We start from the raw sequence: 18,860 nt of genomic DNA, 5'->3' as shown, positions 1-18,860 counted from the left end.
GGCGGAAGAGAGGAGACCCCGCGATGCCGCCTCCCCCCGCTGGCCACACTCGGCTCCCGAGGGTGGGGGGGCAGAGCACCTACCGGGGATCATGACATGCAGCCCCTTGAGGTGCTCGTTGGTGACGCCGCTCTCGGTGCAGACCTTGTCCACAAAGCGGTTGATGAAGCGCACCACGTAGTTGGCCACGTCGGAGCTCTCTGCGTCCTCAAAGCCGCTCTCCGTGTCGTAGCTGTCGGCCACGCTTCCTGCGATGCTGGCGAGGCAGAAGGGAGGCTGAGCTCCTCTGGGGCCAAGACCGCTCTCCCCACGGCCGGGACGCCCCCTTTCCCCCTCCTGCTGCCCCCCCTCGGCAGGCTACCTGTTGGTGATGAAGCTGTTGCTGACGCTCTCGGCATCGCCCAGGCCGGAGCCGCGCAGGAGCCGGTTCTTGCTGGTGTCGAGGGGCAGGAGCAGGTAGCTCATGCGGTTGGCGTAGTGAATGGCCTGGCTGAAGACGGTGCTCTCCTCCTTCTGGATCAGCTCCTGCTGCTTCTCCCGGCTCACCGTGGGCCACAGGCGACATTGCTCGGCCGCAATCTCCAGGGCCGACTTCTCCTCTTGCGGCGGCCCTTCCTCACTTGCCTGGGAGGGGGACCAGGAAAAGCATTGTCCACAGCATGCGAGGACAACCCCCCCCCCCGCCCCCTTTCCCCCGGCTTCTTTCCTCACCTTCTCCACGTGGTTCTCCCCCTCGTCCTCAATCCCCTCCAGGTACAGAGCCCGGATGTGGTTCTGCACGTCAGAGTAGAACATGGCCTCCCAGAACTGGATGTTGGTCCACACTAGGTGCTCCTGCACACAGCTGTAGGCAAACTGGGTGATCCCTGGGCTCAGTTTCTGGGGTGGGAAGAAGAGGAGGCACCCTGCGTAAAGGCCACAAGCTCTCCGCCATGCCCAGGTGGGAACCGATGCCGGCCTCACCAGCCCAGCCACCTCCATGTTGGGCCAGCCTGGCTCCCCCCCCCCCAAGATGCCATCTAGACCCGAGGCAGCCCTCTCCCCACCAGGCCCTGCGTGCCCAAGGGCTACTCACGCGGCAGAAGGCAGTCACCAAGGGCAAGAGGGCAGCCGCCACCCCGTGTTCGTCTGAAGCGCTGCAGTCCTGAGGCAGACAGGAGGGGAAGTCAGCATGGGACCCCAGAGAGTCCAGAGCCTGAGCCCCCCAGGCCTGGCCACTCCCCCCTGGGCCCCAGCCCACCTGCAAGCAGCAGTTCATCATGCGGACGATGAAGTCAAACTGCTGGTGGTCCAGCACAGCCCGGTTCTGCTGCACGTGGAGATTCAGCTCTTGGGTCAGGCAGTGGCGGGCAGCCCGGCTCTTCATGGCACGGAGGACGGCCGGGAGGAGCTGCAAGGCGGCAAGAGCAGCGCTGAGGTGGGGGCCCAAAGGGGCAAAGCCAGCCCACCCTGCGCTGCCCGGGGACCTTCTGGACACACACAGTACCAACCCCCCCAGAGCAAGGCTCCAAATCATCCATACAAGAAAGCCGAGAGACGGAGAGGGAGGGGCTGGCTTTTCATTTCCCACCAACTGCAAGGGGAGGCCTGGCAGCACACAGAGGCGCCCAAGGGAAACCTGCCAGTCAGTGGAGAAGCAGCAGCGGCAACTTCTTTGCCTCCAAACAATCTCCAATGTAAGTGGGCAGAAGAAGATGATGGCCAGAAGAGCTGGATTCTGCCTCCTCGGCAGTCCCCTCTTGGGGGACAGGGGCTGAAAGGCTCCCAGGAGCTCACCTTCTTGGCCTCCAGCATCTTGCTCTCAAAGACGTAGGAGATGCAGTTCCTGACCACCTCCAGTCGGCGGGCGCTGTTGGCCAAGATGATGCCATTGCGGTCCATGATGGCCCCTGGGGGGAGAAGGAAGATGCTCATCGGGCCAAGAGGAGACGCTGGACCCTTCCCTGCTGCATCCTGGACACACCCTGCACGGGGGGGGGGCAGGAAGAGGAGCCTCCGCAGGACAACGGACAGCACCAGAGTGCTCTGCAAGGCTCAGGGAGGGAAGGAGAGGGCAGCAGGGTGGGGCCCAAAGCGCAGGCCTATTAGGCTGCCATGACCTCCTCCGGGGATCACAAGCACGGTCCTTTGGGAGCCCTGGCCGAAGATGCTCCAAGTCAGAGACACAGGGAGCACCCCCAGGGCGCCCAGGGAGAGGGTCCGCTGGCACTGCTGCTCCTGACCGCTCTCCAAGGAGCAGACAAGCGTGTCCAGGGACCCACGCAACCCACAAGACTTCCCTGCCCACAGCACCACCTAGAGGCAGGGGCCAGACTCTGCACGCTCCACATACCCAGGGGGGGCCCAGACGGCACCATGCACTTCTTCTCTGCCTTGACTAAGGGGGGAGCCGTTTGCAGCTTGGCTGTTGCCTGGTCAACGATCCACTGGATGGTGCCCTCATCCAGGCGAGGAAAAGGCCGCTGGTGCAGGCGCAGGTGGCAGCCTTCCGTGGGCTTCTGCACTTTGTGCATCGTCACGGCAGGATACGGGTTCTCCTGGGCAAGCCAAGCCAGGGGAGGGGGGTAAGCAAGGAGGCTCTGAAGGAGGCCCTGCCTCCCGGGCTCAACCGCAGAGCCTCCATCCAGCCCGGCTGGGGGGCAGGGAGCAGCAGCAGAGCCCTGCTCAGCTGCCGTGGGGGAGAAGAGGGGCTGCTGGATGGGGCAGGAAGGGATTCCCGCAAAGTCTGTGGTGCCAGCTGGCCCCCCGCCCCCTGCTCCGCCGTGTGCCAGGATGAAGAGACAGAATTACCCCAAGCTGGGGGCATCATCCGCACACACAACACCCACGTACGTTTTTGTACAGGTGCTCTGCCAGTTCCTTGATGTGGCGCAGCACCCTGGCCCGGCTCCCTTCGTCCGCCTGCATCCGCTTCGCCTCATTGGCCACCAGCTAAGAGAGAGGAAGGGTGGGGGGAGAGGGGGACGGGGTGACTGGACCACCCCACAGGCCCAGGCCTTGTGGCCCCGGATGGCCGGGGGGGGGAAGATCTCCTCCAGCCGCCACTCCTCACCTCGTCAAACAGGTCAATGTCTCGGTAGGGGGGCCCCCTCTCCGTCACAAAGCCAGCGAAGGCCATGCCCTCCAGTACCTTGGGGAGGAAGTCGTCTTCCACCAGCCCCCTCTGTCCCAGGAAGGCTGCCTAGACCGAGGGAGAGGAAGAGGCACTTGTGGGTCTTGCAGAGGAATCGCTTTCTAGGAAGCATCTCAAAGCTGCTTCACAATGCAATCAAAACACGGGCAGAACAGCTGCACATCTCAAAAGCCATTTCAAATCCAGGAGAGACACTGACTGAAAGAGGATCTTCCAAAAGGCAACAGGGATGGTCTGCAGAGCAGGCCGGCTGCTTAGGACCGACCTCATGGCGCTGGTCCACACTCCGGAAAGACAAGGTTTGCCAGCCTGGCGTGCAGAGCGGGGCCAGCAGGCTTCCTGAAGGCGGCTCCTGCTCTCTGTGGGCCCTCGCAAAGAGACCCCTGCCTCTGGTTTGGACCCCTGCGCCACTGGGCTTCTGTGACTTGTCTTTGGTTTTAAGCTGTTCTTCATGTTGTGCAACCCACCCCAGAAGCTGAAACCCCCCATCACAACCCTCCTCCGCCCTCGCCTTGGCTACCTTGTGAAAGCGAATGACTGGCTCCGGGTGGATGCGGATGATGTGCAGGCACCAGCGGTAGCCCTGGAGCAGCTGTGCAAATAAGCGGAGGAAGACGGCCCGGATCTCCTTGTCCTGCAGCCCAAGACGGAGGAAGGGGAAAGGGTCAAGCAGGGAGAGCTGGATGAGGAGGGTGGCTCCTGCCAGAGGAGAGGAGGGTGGGCTCTGCAGCACCCACTGCTGCCCCTCCAAAAAGGGTGCTCACGCCTTCCCCTGGCTGGCTGTGCCCGGCTGTGGCAGCTCTGCCCTGTGGGGCAGGGAAGGGGCTCTGCAGGCCCCACCCAGAAGAACACAAGAAGAGCCTGCTGCTGCTGCTGCTGGATCCAGCCAAGGGCCCATCTAGTCCAGCCTCCTGTTTCAAAGCGGCTGAGCAGAACCCTCAGAGGGAGTCTGCCTTTTTCACCGCTGCTGCACACAGTCTCAATTGGCTATCATGGCTCTGTGGGCGCTGATTGCCAGCTGCAGTGCTCTCTGTGCCTTGAGGCCATTGGGAACTTCTCTGAGGAGGAGTCAGGCCAAGTCAGGTGCTTCCCCCCCCCAAGCAGCCTGCACCACTTACCTGCATCTTGAGGGAGGATGCAGAGATGGTGGGCGATGGGGGGAAGGCCAGGTCTGCAATCTCCAACTCTGGGTCCAAGACCTGCACAGAGAAACAAGGGCAAGGATGCCCCGCTCAGCTGGGAAGGGGCTCGGCCTTCAGTCACACACCCCTCCTTCCCCTGGGCCCCCACTTGCAAGCCCAAGAGCAGAATCACTCCTTCTCTCTCTCCCTATTACTTGGAGAATCAGTTTGCAGGCTTCATGACAGATGGTCATCTCTCATGGATGCTTGACCCTCGGGATCCTTTCCAACTCTATGATTCTGTGTAAATCATACAGACACGCCCCGTTTTTACAAATAATGTGGGGGGAGCTTCTCTCCTCCAAAACACCACTCCATGGAGAAAACCTGAAGGGTTCCACTTTACCTCCCCCCCCCACAGCAACCAGATTCTCACTTTTCCATTCCATTATTTATCATTAATAATATTCACTTCATGAGCCTCCACTCAGATGGCGAGTTCATCCCCTGATGAGTCCTTGGCCTCTTGGCCTTGTGGGTCAGGATGCAGCCCCCTTGCAGCACCAAACGCCACTTGGCAGTGCCAGATTCCCACATGACCACCTGCCATGGATCTCTGCCCCCCCCCCGGCTGCCTACTGGCCATGAAGCCCAAGGGTCTTGAGGCCTCTTGTGAGACGCAGGAGCCAAGGGGCGGCACTCACCATGGACAGGGCTTCCCGCGTCTGATGGAGAAGCGGCTCAGGCAGCAGAGAGATATGGATGCACTCGGGGACAGTCACCGTTCCACCATCCAGGTCAGCAATGATCACATCCAGCTGGGAAAAGTCAGGGAGCAATGGCAGAGTCCACAAGGGGCAAAGAGGGAAAGGACACAGGCCAGGCTGCCGAGAGACCCCTTTGGCCCCAGCCCAGCTCCCTCCCCCCCCGGGGCACCCGGGAGGGAGGAGTTGGGGGTCTGAGGGGGCTCCTTCGGGAGGAGAATCCCTTTCCGACACCCAAGACAAACCCACCTGTCACCCCAGGAGAGGAAACTCTCTATGAGCGAGGGGGGAGAGAGAAGGGGGAGTTCCCAAGAGAAGAACGGGGAGTGGGATGACACCCCTGCTCCTGAAAACGCCCCCTGGCAAGCCTGGCCTCCGCTTTCCCCCAGTCCTCCTTCCCCGCTTCCCTCTGCTGAGCTCAGGGACTCACCAGCTCCTGTGTCTCTGCCTGGAAGATGGAGCTCACGCCAATTATGAAAGGGGTTGGCGTGGTGAGGACCTCCAAGAGCTGAGCGGGCAGGATGGGCACGTACGTGAAGCTGGAACCAAGAAAGCACCAATGCAGGCCGGCAGACGTGGCAACGAAAGGCACCCCTCTCCAGGGAGCCCCCTCCCCTCCCCCACCCTCCCTGCAGGTGAGCCAGCGGCTGCTCCTGGCGCCCGCAGCTCCCTTCGCTCACCTGTACTTCAGGGGGAAGAGGAGGGCCAGCAGGGCCCGGCAGGCGTCTGTCAGCCTCTGGTAACTGCTGGAGAGAAACAGGATCTTGTGCTCTGTGAGGGCCGCGCAGAAGAGGCACAGCACGTTGGTGATCCCTGGAAGGGAAGGAAGGAAGGAGTTGGAGAGGCCTCTCCCAGCTGGGCCGGCCCTGCGCCCAAGGCCCGGCCAGGGCCCCACCACTCTCCAGAGACATGGACACCCTCCCAAGTGGCCGGAGGAGGGTCTCACCGAGCTGTCGGAAGAGCAGGGCCACGCTGCAGTTGCTGATGGGAAGGGAATCGTTGATGGGCGTCTGAATCACCTGCCTGTCACCTGCGCCCAGAGAGATTGTCCTCTGGAAGAGACAAACACAATCCCCAGCGGTCAGTCAGGGATGGCCCAGCAGAAGACCTGGGCTCCAGAAGGCAGACTGGCAGGAAGCCCCCCCCAAGAAACCCCTCCCCCAAGTGGGGCACATGGGGAGGGAGCTGCCTGCCCCCAGGGCCAACTGCAGGCCCGCTGCCAGGAAGGGGCTCTCAAAGCCTGGGCTGAAGAGCACTTGCACCAAGGAGACAGTGAGAAAGAGAGACGGACAAAGAGACACAGAGAAGAGGACAGGCAGATGGTGGCACATATGTCCAGGCACTGGAGAAGGACCTTGTCAGCCTACATGTGAAACAGGTGCTGGGCTGTGGACTCGGCATTCAAGGCTGGCCGATGAAGCCTTGCCCCCCCCCCGGCAGGACCCTTGCTCTTCTCCCCTTCTTTTCTGTTCTCTCTCAGTTCCTGCCCCCCCCAACTCGTAGGCACTGCCCCACACCAAGGGCCAGAGAGAGCTGTGCGCTGATCTTTCCGGAGAGGGACACACTGAAGCAGCACCACCTCAGCCCCCAAAACGCCTCCTCCTCCTAAAGAAGGAGGCAGCCCCGAGGAGAGAAAAGTTGTGCATACCGCTCCTTCGTCCTCCGTGTCAGGCTGAGATAGAGACAGACAGAAACAGCACAGAAAATTAGAAACACGGTGCAGCAGACGGACAGGCGGGCAGCGGGCGGGCAGACAGGCAGACAGCCACACGAGAGGGAGAGGCAGCACGCCAAGCAGGACACAGCAAGCCAAGAGCACAAGGGGCACCCCACAAGAGAGCCAGGAGAGGCACGGGCTGCCCAGCCAGCTTGGAGCAGGATCCACAAAGCCAGAACCATCCTCCCAGCATGCTGCCAGCTGTGCAAGCTCTCCCTGCCCACAGGGCGCCTGGCAAGCTGGGATCAGAAGAGGTCTCAGCCCCTTGCCAGGGAGAGGGCTGAGGGGCCTGGGAAGAGCTCACCCAGCCAGCTGCTTGAAAGGCACTGCCCCTCTCCAGCCAGGTCTCTTTCGCCTGATCGCTCCCTGCGATACACAAGAAGCAGGACAGAGCACCAAGCAGAGAGGAGGCTCCATCCTGGGCAGCCCAAGCAAGCGAGGGAGCTCGACCTAACCTCCCCTTGGAGCTCAGCAGTCGGCTGCTTGGGACCCCTGGCCACATCAGGCCACGGTGCTGGAGGGGCCGGGTGGGGCCTGCTCCCCAGCACTCACAGGGCTCCATCTTGCCTAGAGGAAATGGCAGGGGGCATCAGGAACCCACCTGGGCACCTCCTGTGATGGGGATGGTGCAGGTCAGAAGGCTCCCAATGACAGTCTCCAGGGAGGTGTTCAGTCCGTCCACAAAGATGGTGTAAACCAGCCCCAGGCAGTTCTGCAAGTGAAACAGGATAAGTTGGCATTCTGGTGGGTCATTGGCCAGGGACAAAAGCAAGAAGAGACCTGCTCAAAATAGGGAGCCCCCCACCCCCCCGCCGCTGCCAGGAGAGCTTCAGCCGCAAGGCAGAAGAAAGGGCCAGGAGGCAGCTTCACCTTCTGTGCCGTTTAGGAGCAGAGCTATAAAGAGAGCAAAGAAATGGCGGCTCCACATGGAAGGACTCCGCATGGCCAGCCCTTCCCATCAGTTGCCCCTGGCGGGCAGTGCCTGGGAGGCCATGGGCCGGCCACTCAGGGAGCAGAGGAGCAGAGGGCTTGGCCCATGGTGGAGTCCCCCAGGCAGAGGCTTCTCTGGCCTCCAATGCCCCCCCCCCCCAACCTTACCCGGAAGACTTCTGCGTGGTCCAAGCGGGAGACGAGCACCAAACTCTTTGGGGCGAAGAGCTGGGCTGGCTGGATGAGGGCGGCCACCTCCCCCTCCTCCTCCTCGTTCCTCAGGTGGTTCTGCAGCTGGCAGGAGAGAAAGGGGTCAGGCAGTCCGGCTGGCTGAGGGCAACCGCCTGCACAAGGCTGGTGCCACTGCCCATCACGCTTTGTGGGGCTCATCCTCGGAGCCGCAAAGACCCAGGGAAGCCCGCTGCCCCCCTCTTACCTGGCTGCTCTCAACCGCCTCCCAGAAGGTGAAGCAGGCACAGTAATGCCGCTCCGAGTTGATGTCGGTCAGGACAGCAATGAAGAAGGTTGGGGGGTTTCTCTCACTGAAGAGCTGCCACCCGCTTGGCTGGCAAAACTGCAAGAGCAAAGGCAAGGAGGCAGCTGAGCAGGCCTCTCTTCCCAGTGCAGGGGGGCTCAGGATGCCCCATCCCTGCAGGAGCCCCAGACCCCTGGTCCCCAACCAAGCAGAGCCCCACGGCCGCCCCCTGGAGCCAAGAGGCAGAGGAGAAGCCAGCCTGCGCCCTTTGTTCACCTTCAGAGACAGGATGCAAACTCCATGGCCCCTAGCCAGAGGTTCTCCATTTCCCGTACAGGGCTTGCAGAGGGCGGGGCAGGGGTGTCCCCTAAACATATTACTTACTCACAAGGAAGCTCCCAAAGCAAGTCTGAAAAAGGCGCTGAGGGGTTTGCCCACAGACAGGCAAGCCCAGATTCCCAGGAGGACTTGGGAGTGGTGGCTGCACCCCAGAAAGCTCTTTCTGTCTGCCCCACTCCTGGGCAAGGCCAACGCCAGGCGTCCTCAGCTGGCTGTGACACCAGGCCGGCCGGCCCCACCCTCCGGGGCACACTGCAGGTGCAGCAGACACCAGCCCACACCTGCCCATCCCCTCGCAAGCCTGGCCCAAGACGGGAAACCCACCCCACCCACCGTGCTGCCTCCAGCAACCCGTCCCTCCTCCCTGTCTTCCCTCCACCAGGGCAGCAACAGAAATAAGCAGTACCCAGCAGAGTATCGTGGAAGGCAAACCGTCCCAGGCCCCTCGGCACAGACTGTTCAGGGCTGGAGATGCAGCCACAAAGCCTTCCTGAGTTCAGCCAAGCCACAGAGAGTGTTTCCCGTGTCCCTCTTGCCAATGCCCACAGCCAGCAGGGAGGGGCAGCCAGAGAAAGGAAGGGCTTGAGGCAGACAGCCTTGGGATGGAAGACTGGCAAACGTGGAAGAGCACGGTAGGTTGTGTGGCCTACAAGCTGGCATCCGAGGAATAAGACTCAGGAAGAGCTGCCCTAATTCAGCAGCTGGAATAGAATCCTTATGATCTCAACTGCCACTAAAATGCAAACATTGTGGACACAAATACTGTGGTAGCTTGGGTTACAAACTTAATTTGTAATTTGTAACCCAAAACTGTCGCCACGCCACCAGCGCGTGATTTCCGTTCTCATCCTGGGGCAAAGTTCACAACCTGAGGTACTACTTCTGGGTTAGCGGAGTTTGTAACCCGAAGTGTTTGTGACCCAAAGCATTTGTAACCCAAGGTACCACTGTATAGAGAGCTGCTACGCGTCACGGGTGATGGAGAAAAATGTGAAAGCCTTCTGTTTGTGTTTAAAGTACAGAAAATGTTGGTAAGGAAGAGAAGGAATAATCCGCAAAGAAGCCTAACCAAATCCCGCTGGCAAGACAATGATGGTGACAAAGAGCTCCCTGCTCTGAAAGTGTATGAAGTGATAATGGGGCTTTTTGGTTTGTTATGGTTAGCCCAAAGCCAAAAGGTGTGGAGAAAGCCTGCCTGTCTCTCTGAGGGAGAACAATGCTTCCGTTCCCTCATATATGTGAATCAACTGGAGCAAGCAAAGATTTCAGCTTAAAGGAAGAGGGGAGCTTAATCTCCTTCTGATCTGTAACCTTTCCGCAACCACTCAGACCTAACATTGCTTCCCATCTCCTTAATTTTCAAAACTTTATTTCAAAACTCAGTTGTAACATTTCAAACTATTAGCTTGAACTGCAAGAGACTAAATACAAAGATGAAGTAATGGGCTAACGTCAACCATTTATGAAATGTCACTCCGTTTTCTGCACCCTGAAGGAGGTGGCTTGAAATCTGCCAGCAAAACTGGCGTCCCCAGGCAGGGATGGCCACCAGCTTGGACAGCTTTAAAGGAGGATTAGGCAAATTCATTGAAGAAGAGAGGGCTACCAATGGCTACTTGCCTCAATGGCTATGCTGTGCCCTCCAGGCAGAGGAAGAAATGCTTCTGAACACCGGTTGCTAGAAACTGCAGGGGAGGACAATGCTCTTGGGCTCAGGTCCAGGCCTACCTGCCGTCACAGGTGACACCAGGTGTGGGTCAGGAACTGATGTGGCTACAAAGGCTTAAGGTATGCTAGAGCCCAGTGCACTCCCACTGCCAGTCACCCAATGGGCAGAGGGAACTGCAGTATGAAGTGATTTGCATTGGAACTGCTGTTAAAACAGAGCTTTGCCCTTCCAGTTCAAGACAGAACACTTTCTGCTCCAGAAGCAAAGCAAGCCCCCAGCCCCAGCCCCAGCCCCAGCCCCCTTCCTCCAGGAGACCAAGCTGTTTGCATTAAAAACGGGGAAGTTGTCTTCCAAGGTGGTTTCAGGGCAACCTTTGGCAGGTGGGTGGAACAAACCACATGACAATAATTTGATGTCATAATCATTTGATTGACAAGCAGGTGGGCTAGCCCATGGGGGTGAGGACAGATAAGACTTGGGCCTGCCACTCTTTGGTTTTGTGACACGATGATGAGAAGAACATTCGCAAAGCTGGAGAGGCATCTCTGGACCAAAAAAGAGGCTCAGTGGGGGCTCAGGGCTGGTATTAGGCAGGAGGAGGAGGAAGAGGAGGAGGAAGAGGAGGAGGAGGAGGAGGAGGAGGAGGAGGAGGAGGAGGAGGGCTTTCAAGAGCCTGGCCTAGCGACAGGCTTTATCTGTACAGCTCCAAGGACAGACACTGATGGGCTTCACCTCTCCAGCCAGCATGGCCAGTGGTCAGGCACAAAGGAAGCTGCATGCAGCATAAGGTATTTCCACTCCTCCCTTATCCATTTCTAATCTTGATCTCTTTGGAGAACATTTAAAGAGGTACAATGGTCAATTAAATCTTCAGGTAGGACTAGATATGTGAGAAGCAGAAACAACAACTAGGTTCTAAACTGAAAATGGTTGATGTAAGAAGATATGCAGCATAACTAGGAACAACTAGGAAACCACAGAGGGATGGGATGGGAAGTTTTGAGATAAGAGATACCGTACTTTTCCGTGTATAAGACTAGGTTTTTTATTGAAATACTATGTTTAAATTTGGGGGTCGTCTTATACATGGGTTGTGCCTATGGGGGACGTGTGATTGTTTGCGCAAGCCGGAGATGGTCTGGAGCGTGTTATTGGTGTCTGACGCAAGGGTTGGTGTTGACTGGATGTTGCTGCAGCAATTGGGTGAGCAATAGGCTGCTTCTGCTGGCGAGGGGACAGACGTTAGGAGGCTGTTGTGACACGTGCGAGTGCTAGCGTCGGGCAGGCAGTTGAGTGATTATTGGCATTCCCCCCTTAAAAAAAGCTCCACAACTCTGGGCAATCTCCCCCCATTTTCTTAATTTTTAATCCCCCAAAATAGAGGGTGTCTTATACATGGGGGCGTGCTATACACAGCAAAGTACGGTAGAATATCTGTAAGCCGTATATATCAAATTCTGGAAAATGCACAAATAATAATAATAACAATAACAATAAAAAGGAAGCTGCAGCCCACCAACCCCGGTGCCAACTGCTGCTCCTGTTTCCCTTAAACCCACTGTATGCCGTGAGATGGGGAGGACAGAGCTGAGATCTGGGAATGCCAGACTCTGGGATCTGCAGCCGCCCTCAGCCCCCCACTCACCAGTTCAATGCCTTGGGGGAAAGGGTTGTCCTCCCAGTCCTTCTCTGGAAAGCGCTGCAGGATCTGCCCCTGGCCATCTCCACTCCCTGCAAACGAGGAGGCAAACAAGAAGCTTCAGACATGAGCAGGACCAGAGCACGCAAGAAGCTGTTGAGTCCAAGAGGCGGCTCCTGGCCCTAGAGCCAGAGAGCACAGCAGACACGGCTCTGATGGAAAGGTTGTCCCTGGCCTCTCCCTTCCTCACTGCTGGTGCAACCACCCTCAACATGGAAGAAGACAAGGAAGGAGGGAGTCTGCAGAAGACAAGGCCCGCACTCCTGCAGTGGAAATGGTGCGCAAGAACCCCGAATTCCATCACTGATACTGCCTCCCCCTTACTCTTAAGTAGGCAGACCATAAAAAGCCTGTAAACTCAGTCAGGAGTCTGGATCAGCAGAGGGCAGCTCAAGAGCCCCCTCTGCCTGGGTGGGAGCCAGGCCCTGACCTCACCTGGCTCCCTTGAACATGGCAAGGCTGGTGAGACAAGACCTAGGGCAGAGCTTCCCAAACTTTTCATGCTGGTGACACACTTTTTAGACATGCATCATTTCATGACACAGCAATTCAGTTTTACTATCAAACCAGAGGTTAAACTAACCCTTTTTCAGCCCCAGGAGGAACGCCGGGAGCGTTCGCACAACACACCTACACACTGCAGCCGACACACTAACGTGTCACATGACACACAGCTTGTAAAGCTATGGCCTAGGGAAAACATTGCCACCCCCCAAAGACAGATTCAATTGCTTGCCACACACACTTCCTCCACAGGTGGAAAAAGACACACCTGGGTAAAGTTCAAAAAACACAGGAAAATCACCATGAATACTGCGTTTGTCTCTCCGGGCTCAGCTTTACAGCTGCAAATAAAACGGTTTAAGTGTGTTGTAAAGTGCAATAAACAAATGTGACACTAGATAGTGACGGTGAGCTATGGCTAATTCAATATATTTTTCAAAACATTATTTAAACAAGCATTTTCACAGTTTTTTATATGTGTGTACATTCCACCTCTGTCACCCTCAAACATGCTTCTACTGCTCACTCCCACTCTCTAGATTTCCATAATTTAGAAACGCCAGCTTCTTCATTATGTTATACTATAATGACTTGAGAACACTACAGACATGTGTTGTAAAATCTACACCAGCCTCCTGAATACCCAAACCTATTTCCCATTTCTGTCCCCTTTCGGATCCTGCCTTTCCCGGTTCTCAGGCTGTTGCCACCCAGGCAACCTTTAAAGAAACAGTTGTCTTCATGCTCAACAGTGCCAGTTCCTTGGAATATGATCCCTCTTTAATTAGCTGCTTTAGCTCTCAAACCGGCCCTTTGAAATTCAAATGCTGGCCTTGCTTTCCATGCTTCAGCCCTCCTAACAGCTCCTCACTAACCAGCACCAACTGGGACATCTCTGGCAGAAGGCAGTGCAGGGGGAGGGGCATGGCTGGAGGGTCTTGCACAAGTCACAGCTCAGAGGAAGCACTTGTGATGCCCGGCCATCCCACCAGCTGAGGCACTCAAGGCCCAGATTTTGTCAGGGAAACTTGCCCCTCTAATTACACACCAGACTCAGGGACAGGAACCTGCACAACAGCAAATCCAGCTGCGTTCTCAAATACCCACTGAAGATAACTTCAGTTGTTGCTTGGGTTTGGGATGCCAAAGCCAAGGGCTGCCTGATGCCAAGGCCAGCAATAGATGGGCAGCTGGGCTTGGGACCTGCAGGGTGTCTCCCTCTGCAGGACTATTTTGGGCCCTCCTCTTCCCACCAGCCGCCCACAGCTCTATTTCAAGGACTAAGCAAGCCAAGAGATGCTACTTATAGGCTCTCCTGGTCCAAAGGGGAAAGACACCGCAAGCAGGAATAAACAGAGACCTCTCCAACCACTGGCTGGCGAGGACTCACAGCCTGGAGGCTCCCAGTTCCCAGTGTGGTCCTGTGTTCCTGCTGGGCAGAGTCAGGCCTGGCAACGATGGCCAGCAATGCCTACTTGTAGAAAAGGCTGCATTAAACAGTGCTCAGAGCACATACTGCACATACTTTCTTCAGATACCTGCACTGTGTTCAAATTCCAGAAGAGGCAGCCCAGTTCTGTGGCAGCAAACACACCAGGTTGTTCGTTCTGCTTTGCTTTGCTTTATTAAATTTCTATACCACCCTTCATCACAGGGCAGTGACACAAAAATACATGCCCTAGCAACAAACAAAAACAATGCCCTCCCCGCCCAGTTTGAGGTATTAGGGACCTGAGCCATCTAAGGCTTTATAGGTCAAAAACAGCACTAATTGGCAGCCAGTGCAGTCAGGCCAGGATCCATGTCATAGGCTCAAACCATCTTGTCCAGTGAGCAACCTGGTCACCAAATTCTGCACCAGCTGAAGTTTCCAAACTGTATTCAGACACAGTGGCATGTATAACATGTTGCATTAATCTGGCCTAAAGGTTACCAGAGTGTAGACAAAAGTTCAGCTAACCCTGTCCAGATAGGGGTGCAGCTGGTTCACCAGCCAAAGGGAACAGAAGGATCCCCAATCAACATAGCCGCTCCTTCGGAGGGAGTGTAACTCCATCAAGAGCAGGCAACCTCCCATCCAAATGGTCCAGGGAACCTTCTACTAGCAGTGCCTCCATCGGATGTGGACTGAGCTTCCATTTGGTGGCTCTCATCCAGTCCGTTCCCAAGGCAAGACAATGGTCCAGCATTTCCACTGCCACGTCTGCAGTTGTAAAGGAGAAGCCAAGCTATGTTTATTGCTGACAACATACTCTAAAACTCCAGATGACCCCACTCAGCGGTTTCATGTAGATGTTTAGCAGCACAGGAGATAAAATCGAATCATGGGGAACCCCACATTGAAGGCTCCATGGGGCTAAAGAACATTCCCCAAGCAACACCTTCAAGTAGGACTGGAACCACCATAAAGCAGTGCCACCCACCCCTAACTCGGAAAACTGCTCCAGAAGGATATCATGATCAATGGATTCAAAAGCCACCAAGAGACTGAGAAGAATCAACACATTCCCCCCATCTCTCTCCCAACAGAGCTCATCACACAGGGTCAGCAAAGCAGTTTCTGTGCCAAAACCCCAACTGAAAAGGATCTGCAACCACCTGCTCAATAACTTGCCCAAGAAGGGGAGATTAGCAACTGGCAGGTAAATACTTTGATTTTCCAAATCCAGGGAGGAGTGGTTTCACCACTGCCTTCTTCAAGCAAGCAGAGACCACCCCCTGTCACAAGGAGGCATCAATGACCTCCCCAGCCCAACCAGTTGCCCCCTCTGTCCTAGTTTATATTGGCCAAGAGGGGCAAGGGGTCGCCCTGACTGATCCAAGCAGCTAAGGAGACCCACGGAAATTGATGCTAGTAACAGAAACCTAATTTCAATTGTTGTTGTTGTTTAGTCGTTTAGTCGTGTCCGACTCTTCGTGACCCCCTGGACCAGAGAACGCCAGGCACCTCTGTCCTCCACTGCCTCCCGCAGTTTGGTCAAACTCATGCTGGTAACCTCGAAAACACTATCCAACCATCTCATCCTCTGTCGCCCCCTTCTCCTTGTGACTTCCATCTTTCCCAACATCAGGGTCTTCTCCAGGGAATCTTCTCTTCTCATGAGGTGGCCAAAGTCTTGGAGCCTCAGCTTCAGGATCTGTCCTTCCAGTGAGCACTCAGGGCTGATTTCCTTAGGAATGGAGAGGTTTGATCTTCTTGCAGTCCATGGGACTCTTCAAGAGTCTCCTCCAGCACCATAATTCAAAAGCATCCATTCTTCGGCGATCAGCCTTCTTGATGGGTTTCAATAGGTTTACTATAAAAAGAACTAGCACGCAATACATCCTACAGTGCCTTAAAGACCAGCTTAGTGGAAAGAGCCGACTTTCATTAGGCAGCTGGCATTCTTCATGAACAATGATGTCACAACAAGCTGACTGAAAAGGGAGTAAAATGTCAAATGTGGCTCAGCTAAGGCAAGTGTAAAGTGATGTACATTGGAGCAAAATAATGCCAACCTCACATATTCTGATGGAGGCTGAGCTGACAAAATAAAACGTGGGGGTTTTGGTGGATAACTCAATGAGTAAAGGTGGGAATGATAGAGGTGCTGTGTGGAGAAATTGGATAGGAAGGTGTTTTTCTAGCTCTCATCATATGAGAACCCAGCGGGACCACCCAATGAAGCTGAACGGGGCGAGATGCAGGGCAAGGAAAAAGGAAGGATTTCTTTACAGACCTAAACTAGGGACTTGGTTACCACAAGATGCAGCAATGACCACCAACTTGGATGGCTTTCCAAGGGGTGAACCAATTCATGTGTCTGGATCAGGCCACCAAAGGCTTCCAATCGTGATGGCTCTGCATTTCTTCCAGCACCAGAGGCAGGAGGGAGGCCTCTGAACACAGTCGCTGGGGGTTGTGAGCAGAAAAGTGCGCTGTTTGCACTCAGGTCCTGCTTGGGGCTTCCAGGGTCTTGGCCACTGTGAGAACTGGATGTTGGGCTGGGTGGGCCTTTGGTTTGAGCCAGCAGCCAGGCTTTGCCCATGCAGCAGAAAGGCCGAGGCACCAAGGGGGCCTTGGGGGGCTCAATGGATGTGTTGCCAGGAGCAACTGGCCTGGCCGACCCCAACCTGGCCCATGGAGGAGTGGGCCAGATCCAGTTCTCAGCCACTTGGCACACAGCACAGTTGTTGTTCTTCTTCTCCCATAGGCAGGCTATTATTTTGAAGGTCCGTTCCATCACTCAGCAAGGAGGGAACAGGGTGCGCATTGTCTCCGCTGCTGACACTGGTTGCGCTGGTTAGGAGGGGCCCTGAAATGCTCTTACTGCCAGCCCATTAGGCCTCAGATGTGCATTTGCATACTGGGATGTTGGGCTGGGCAGGGGAAGAGAGGAATTGTGCCTGAGGTTTCACTGGAGGCACCTCCTCCAGAAGCCCAGCAGAGAGGAAACAACACACTCGCGCCTGCCAGCCTCTTTGGGGAAGTCCTCCCTCCGCAGGGCCAGGATGTGGACTGTCCTGCATAGCTGTCTGTTGTGCTTAAAGGAAATTTATTGGGAAGGATAATAACAATAAATATTACTATCACTATGACTATTACTAATTACAGTAGAACCTCTACTTACAACCGCCTCAACTCGCAGATATTCCAAGTTGTGACCGTGGCAAACCCAGAAGAAACCGACAGGTTTGCCGCCGTTCGCGCATGTGCAGAAGCGGGCAACTGCCACCCATGCCTGCGCACACAGGCGCCTCTCCCAGCAACCCGTTTCGCCATAAGGACGGGCCTCCAGAATGGATTGTGGTTGTGAGTAGGGGTTCCATTGTACTTGTACGCTGCCCATCTGACTGGGTTGCCCCTGCCATGCTGGGTGACTTCCAACAGAATATAAAACACGATACATCAGACATTAAGAGTCCCAATACAGATGTCTACAGAAGGTAGTATAATTGGTCATCTCTTTGACATCTGGTGGGAGGGCGTTCCACAGGGCGGGTGCCACCACCGAGAAGGCCCTTTGCCCGGTTCCCTGTAAGCTCACTTCTCACAATGAGGGAACCACCAGAAGACCCTCGGAGCTGGACCTCAGTGTCCAGACTGAACAATGGGGGTGGAGATGCTCCTTCAAACATACAGGGCCAAAGCCATTTAGAGAGTTAAAAGTCAGCAGCAACACTTTGAATTGTGCTCAGAAACGTACTGGGAGCCAATGTAGGTCTTTTAGGGTGTGTGTTATATGGTCCAGGTGGCCACTCCCAGTCACTAGCCTGGCAGCTGCATTCTGGATTAATTGCAGTTACCAAGTCACCTTCAAAGGATTCTACCTTTCTATTATTTGATGTTAAAGCATTAATTTGTATTTACTTACTTATAAAAATAAGGTAATATTGCAAAACTCAACAACGAATCTTTTCCATAAACATTTTCACACACAAACACAAAACATATGAAACTACAAGCACATTATAAGCTTAATATACATATACATATGAATGCTTGAGTTGAGACTCCTGCATTGCAGGGGGCTGGACTAGATGACCCTCAGGGTCCCTTCCATCTCTACGATTCTGTGATTCTACATACATATGCCAATCACTTCAAACAGATCACTTTGCGCACACAGGAAACTGTCTTACACAAAGAATGACACTTATTGGGTTATTTATTGTTCATTTGATTTCCTTCCCATCCTTCATTTATTATTACAGTGGAACCTCAAACGTTCGAAAACCGAGGATCAAAGGGCTGTCGGCAAGTTCAATGGGGGAAATTGAGAAGTGCGCCTTGGAAGCCATTCGACTACCGAAGCATGTTCGAAAACGGAAGCATTCACTCCTGGGTTTTCAGCATTCGGCTTCCGAAACATTCGACAGCCAAGATGTCCAAAAACCGAGGTTTACTGTATTTATCATCATCCTCATCCTCACCATTTATATATCACCCTAAACCCAGAGGTCTCAGGGTGGTTCACAGAACAAAATCAAAATATAAAACCACAAGATATATAACCAAAAGAAAAACAACAACCCCAGCCCCAACCCAATATTACAGGGATACGATCACTAAATTAAAAACAACTCAACCAGCTTCTCCACTTAGCCCAGCACTGCCTGCCCCAGAAGTGGGACCCTACTAAGGGTTCCCAGGGCTGCCCAGTTTGCCCTTACTAAGCCACACCCCCTGCCCTACAACTGTCACTCCTGATCAGCTGATGGGCAGCGCCTGCAAAGCCCCAGGCACAATGGTTGCAAGCCCTGGGACAAAGGGAAGTTCATGGAGGAAAAAATCTGACCATCCACATAGCAAAAGACAGGTTGTCAAGCGATTGACAGGTAGTGGATGGGGGAGACAAGGATCCAGCCCACCAGCCAGATCCAGTTCACTACCCCTGGCCCAATGACTGGTAGCCTCTTCAGGGTTTCAGGCAGGGAACATCCCTAGATCTACCTGGAGATGCCGTTCCAGATTGAACTTGGGACCTTCTGAGGAGAATCATAGAGTTGCAGGGAACCCCAAGGGTCAT

At 55.2% G+C, this 18,860-nt stretch overlaps 2 protein-coding genes across 10 annotated transcripts in view; one reads left to right on the top strand and one right to left on the bottom strand.

The window, feature by feature from the left end:
• PPP6R2 (protein phosphatase 6 regulatory subunit 2) overlaps positions 1–18,860 on the top strand; it is a 1,004,265-nt gene that overhangs the window by 70,100 nt on the left and 915,305 nt on the right. The window lies entirely within an intron of this gene.
• The window catches only part of SBF1 (SET binding factor 1), a 45,013-nt gene that overhangs the window by 9,907 nt on the left and 16,246 nt on the right, over positions 1–18,860 (bottom strand). For 5 of the 9 annotated variants that reach the window (XM_083572521.1, XM_083572522.1, XM_083572523.1 and 2 more), the window contains exons 2-21: positions 11,794–11,879; positions 8,102–8,239; positions 7,834–7,959; positions 7,337–7,447; positions 6,667–6,690; positions 5,965–6,070; positions 5,699–5,831; positions 5,449–5,557; positions 4,959–5,072; positions 4,252–4,332; positions 3,654–3,767; positions 3,053–3,181; positions 2,833–2,931; positions 2,333–2,537; positions 1,777–1,889; positions 1,241–1,390; positions 1,076–1,144; positions 712–879; positions 362–624; positions 84–256 (exon numbers count right to left, since the gene is read on the bottom strand). In XM_083572521.1, the coding sequence (XP_083428647.1) occupies positions 84–256; positions 362–624; positions 712–879; positions 1,076–1,144; positions 1,241–1,390; positions 1,777–1,889; positions 2,333–2,537; positions 2,833–2,931; positions 3,053–3,181; positions 3,654–3,767; positions 4,252–4,332; positions 4,959–5,072; positions 5,449–5,557; positions 5,699–5,831; positions 5,965–6,070; positions 6,667–6,690; positions 7,337–7,447; positions 7,834–7,959; positions 8,102–8,239; positions 11,794–11,879 (2,511 nt within the window). The remainder of the gene's footprint in view (positions 1–83; positions 257–361; positions 625–711; positions 880–1,075; positions 1,145–1,240; positions 1,391–1,776; positions 1,890–2,332; positions 2,538–2,832; positions 2,932–3,052; positions 3,182–3,653; positions 3,768–4,251; positions 4,333–4,958; positions 5,073–5,448; positions 5,558–5,698; positions 5,832–5,964; positions 6,071–6,666; positions 6,691–7,336; positions 7,448–7,833; positions 7,960–8,101; positions 8,240–11,793; positions 11,880–18,860) is intronic. The other 4 variants (XM_083572519.1, XM_083572527.1, XM_083572524.1 and 1 more) reach the window with 1 other exon arrangement.

The sequence above is a fragment of the Podarcis filfolensis genome (genome assembly GCF_964270895.1).
Source record: "Podarcis filfolensis genome assembly, chromosome: 10".
Classification (NCBI taxonomy): Eukaryota; Metazoa; Chordata; class Lepidosauria; order Squamata; family Lacertidae; genus Podarcis; species Podarcis filfolensis.
The sequence above is the reverse complement of the archived record's forward strand: the minus strand, read 5'-3'. Positions and strand labels throughout refer to the sequence as shown.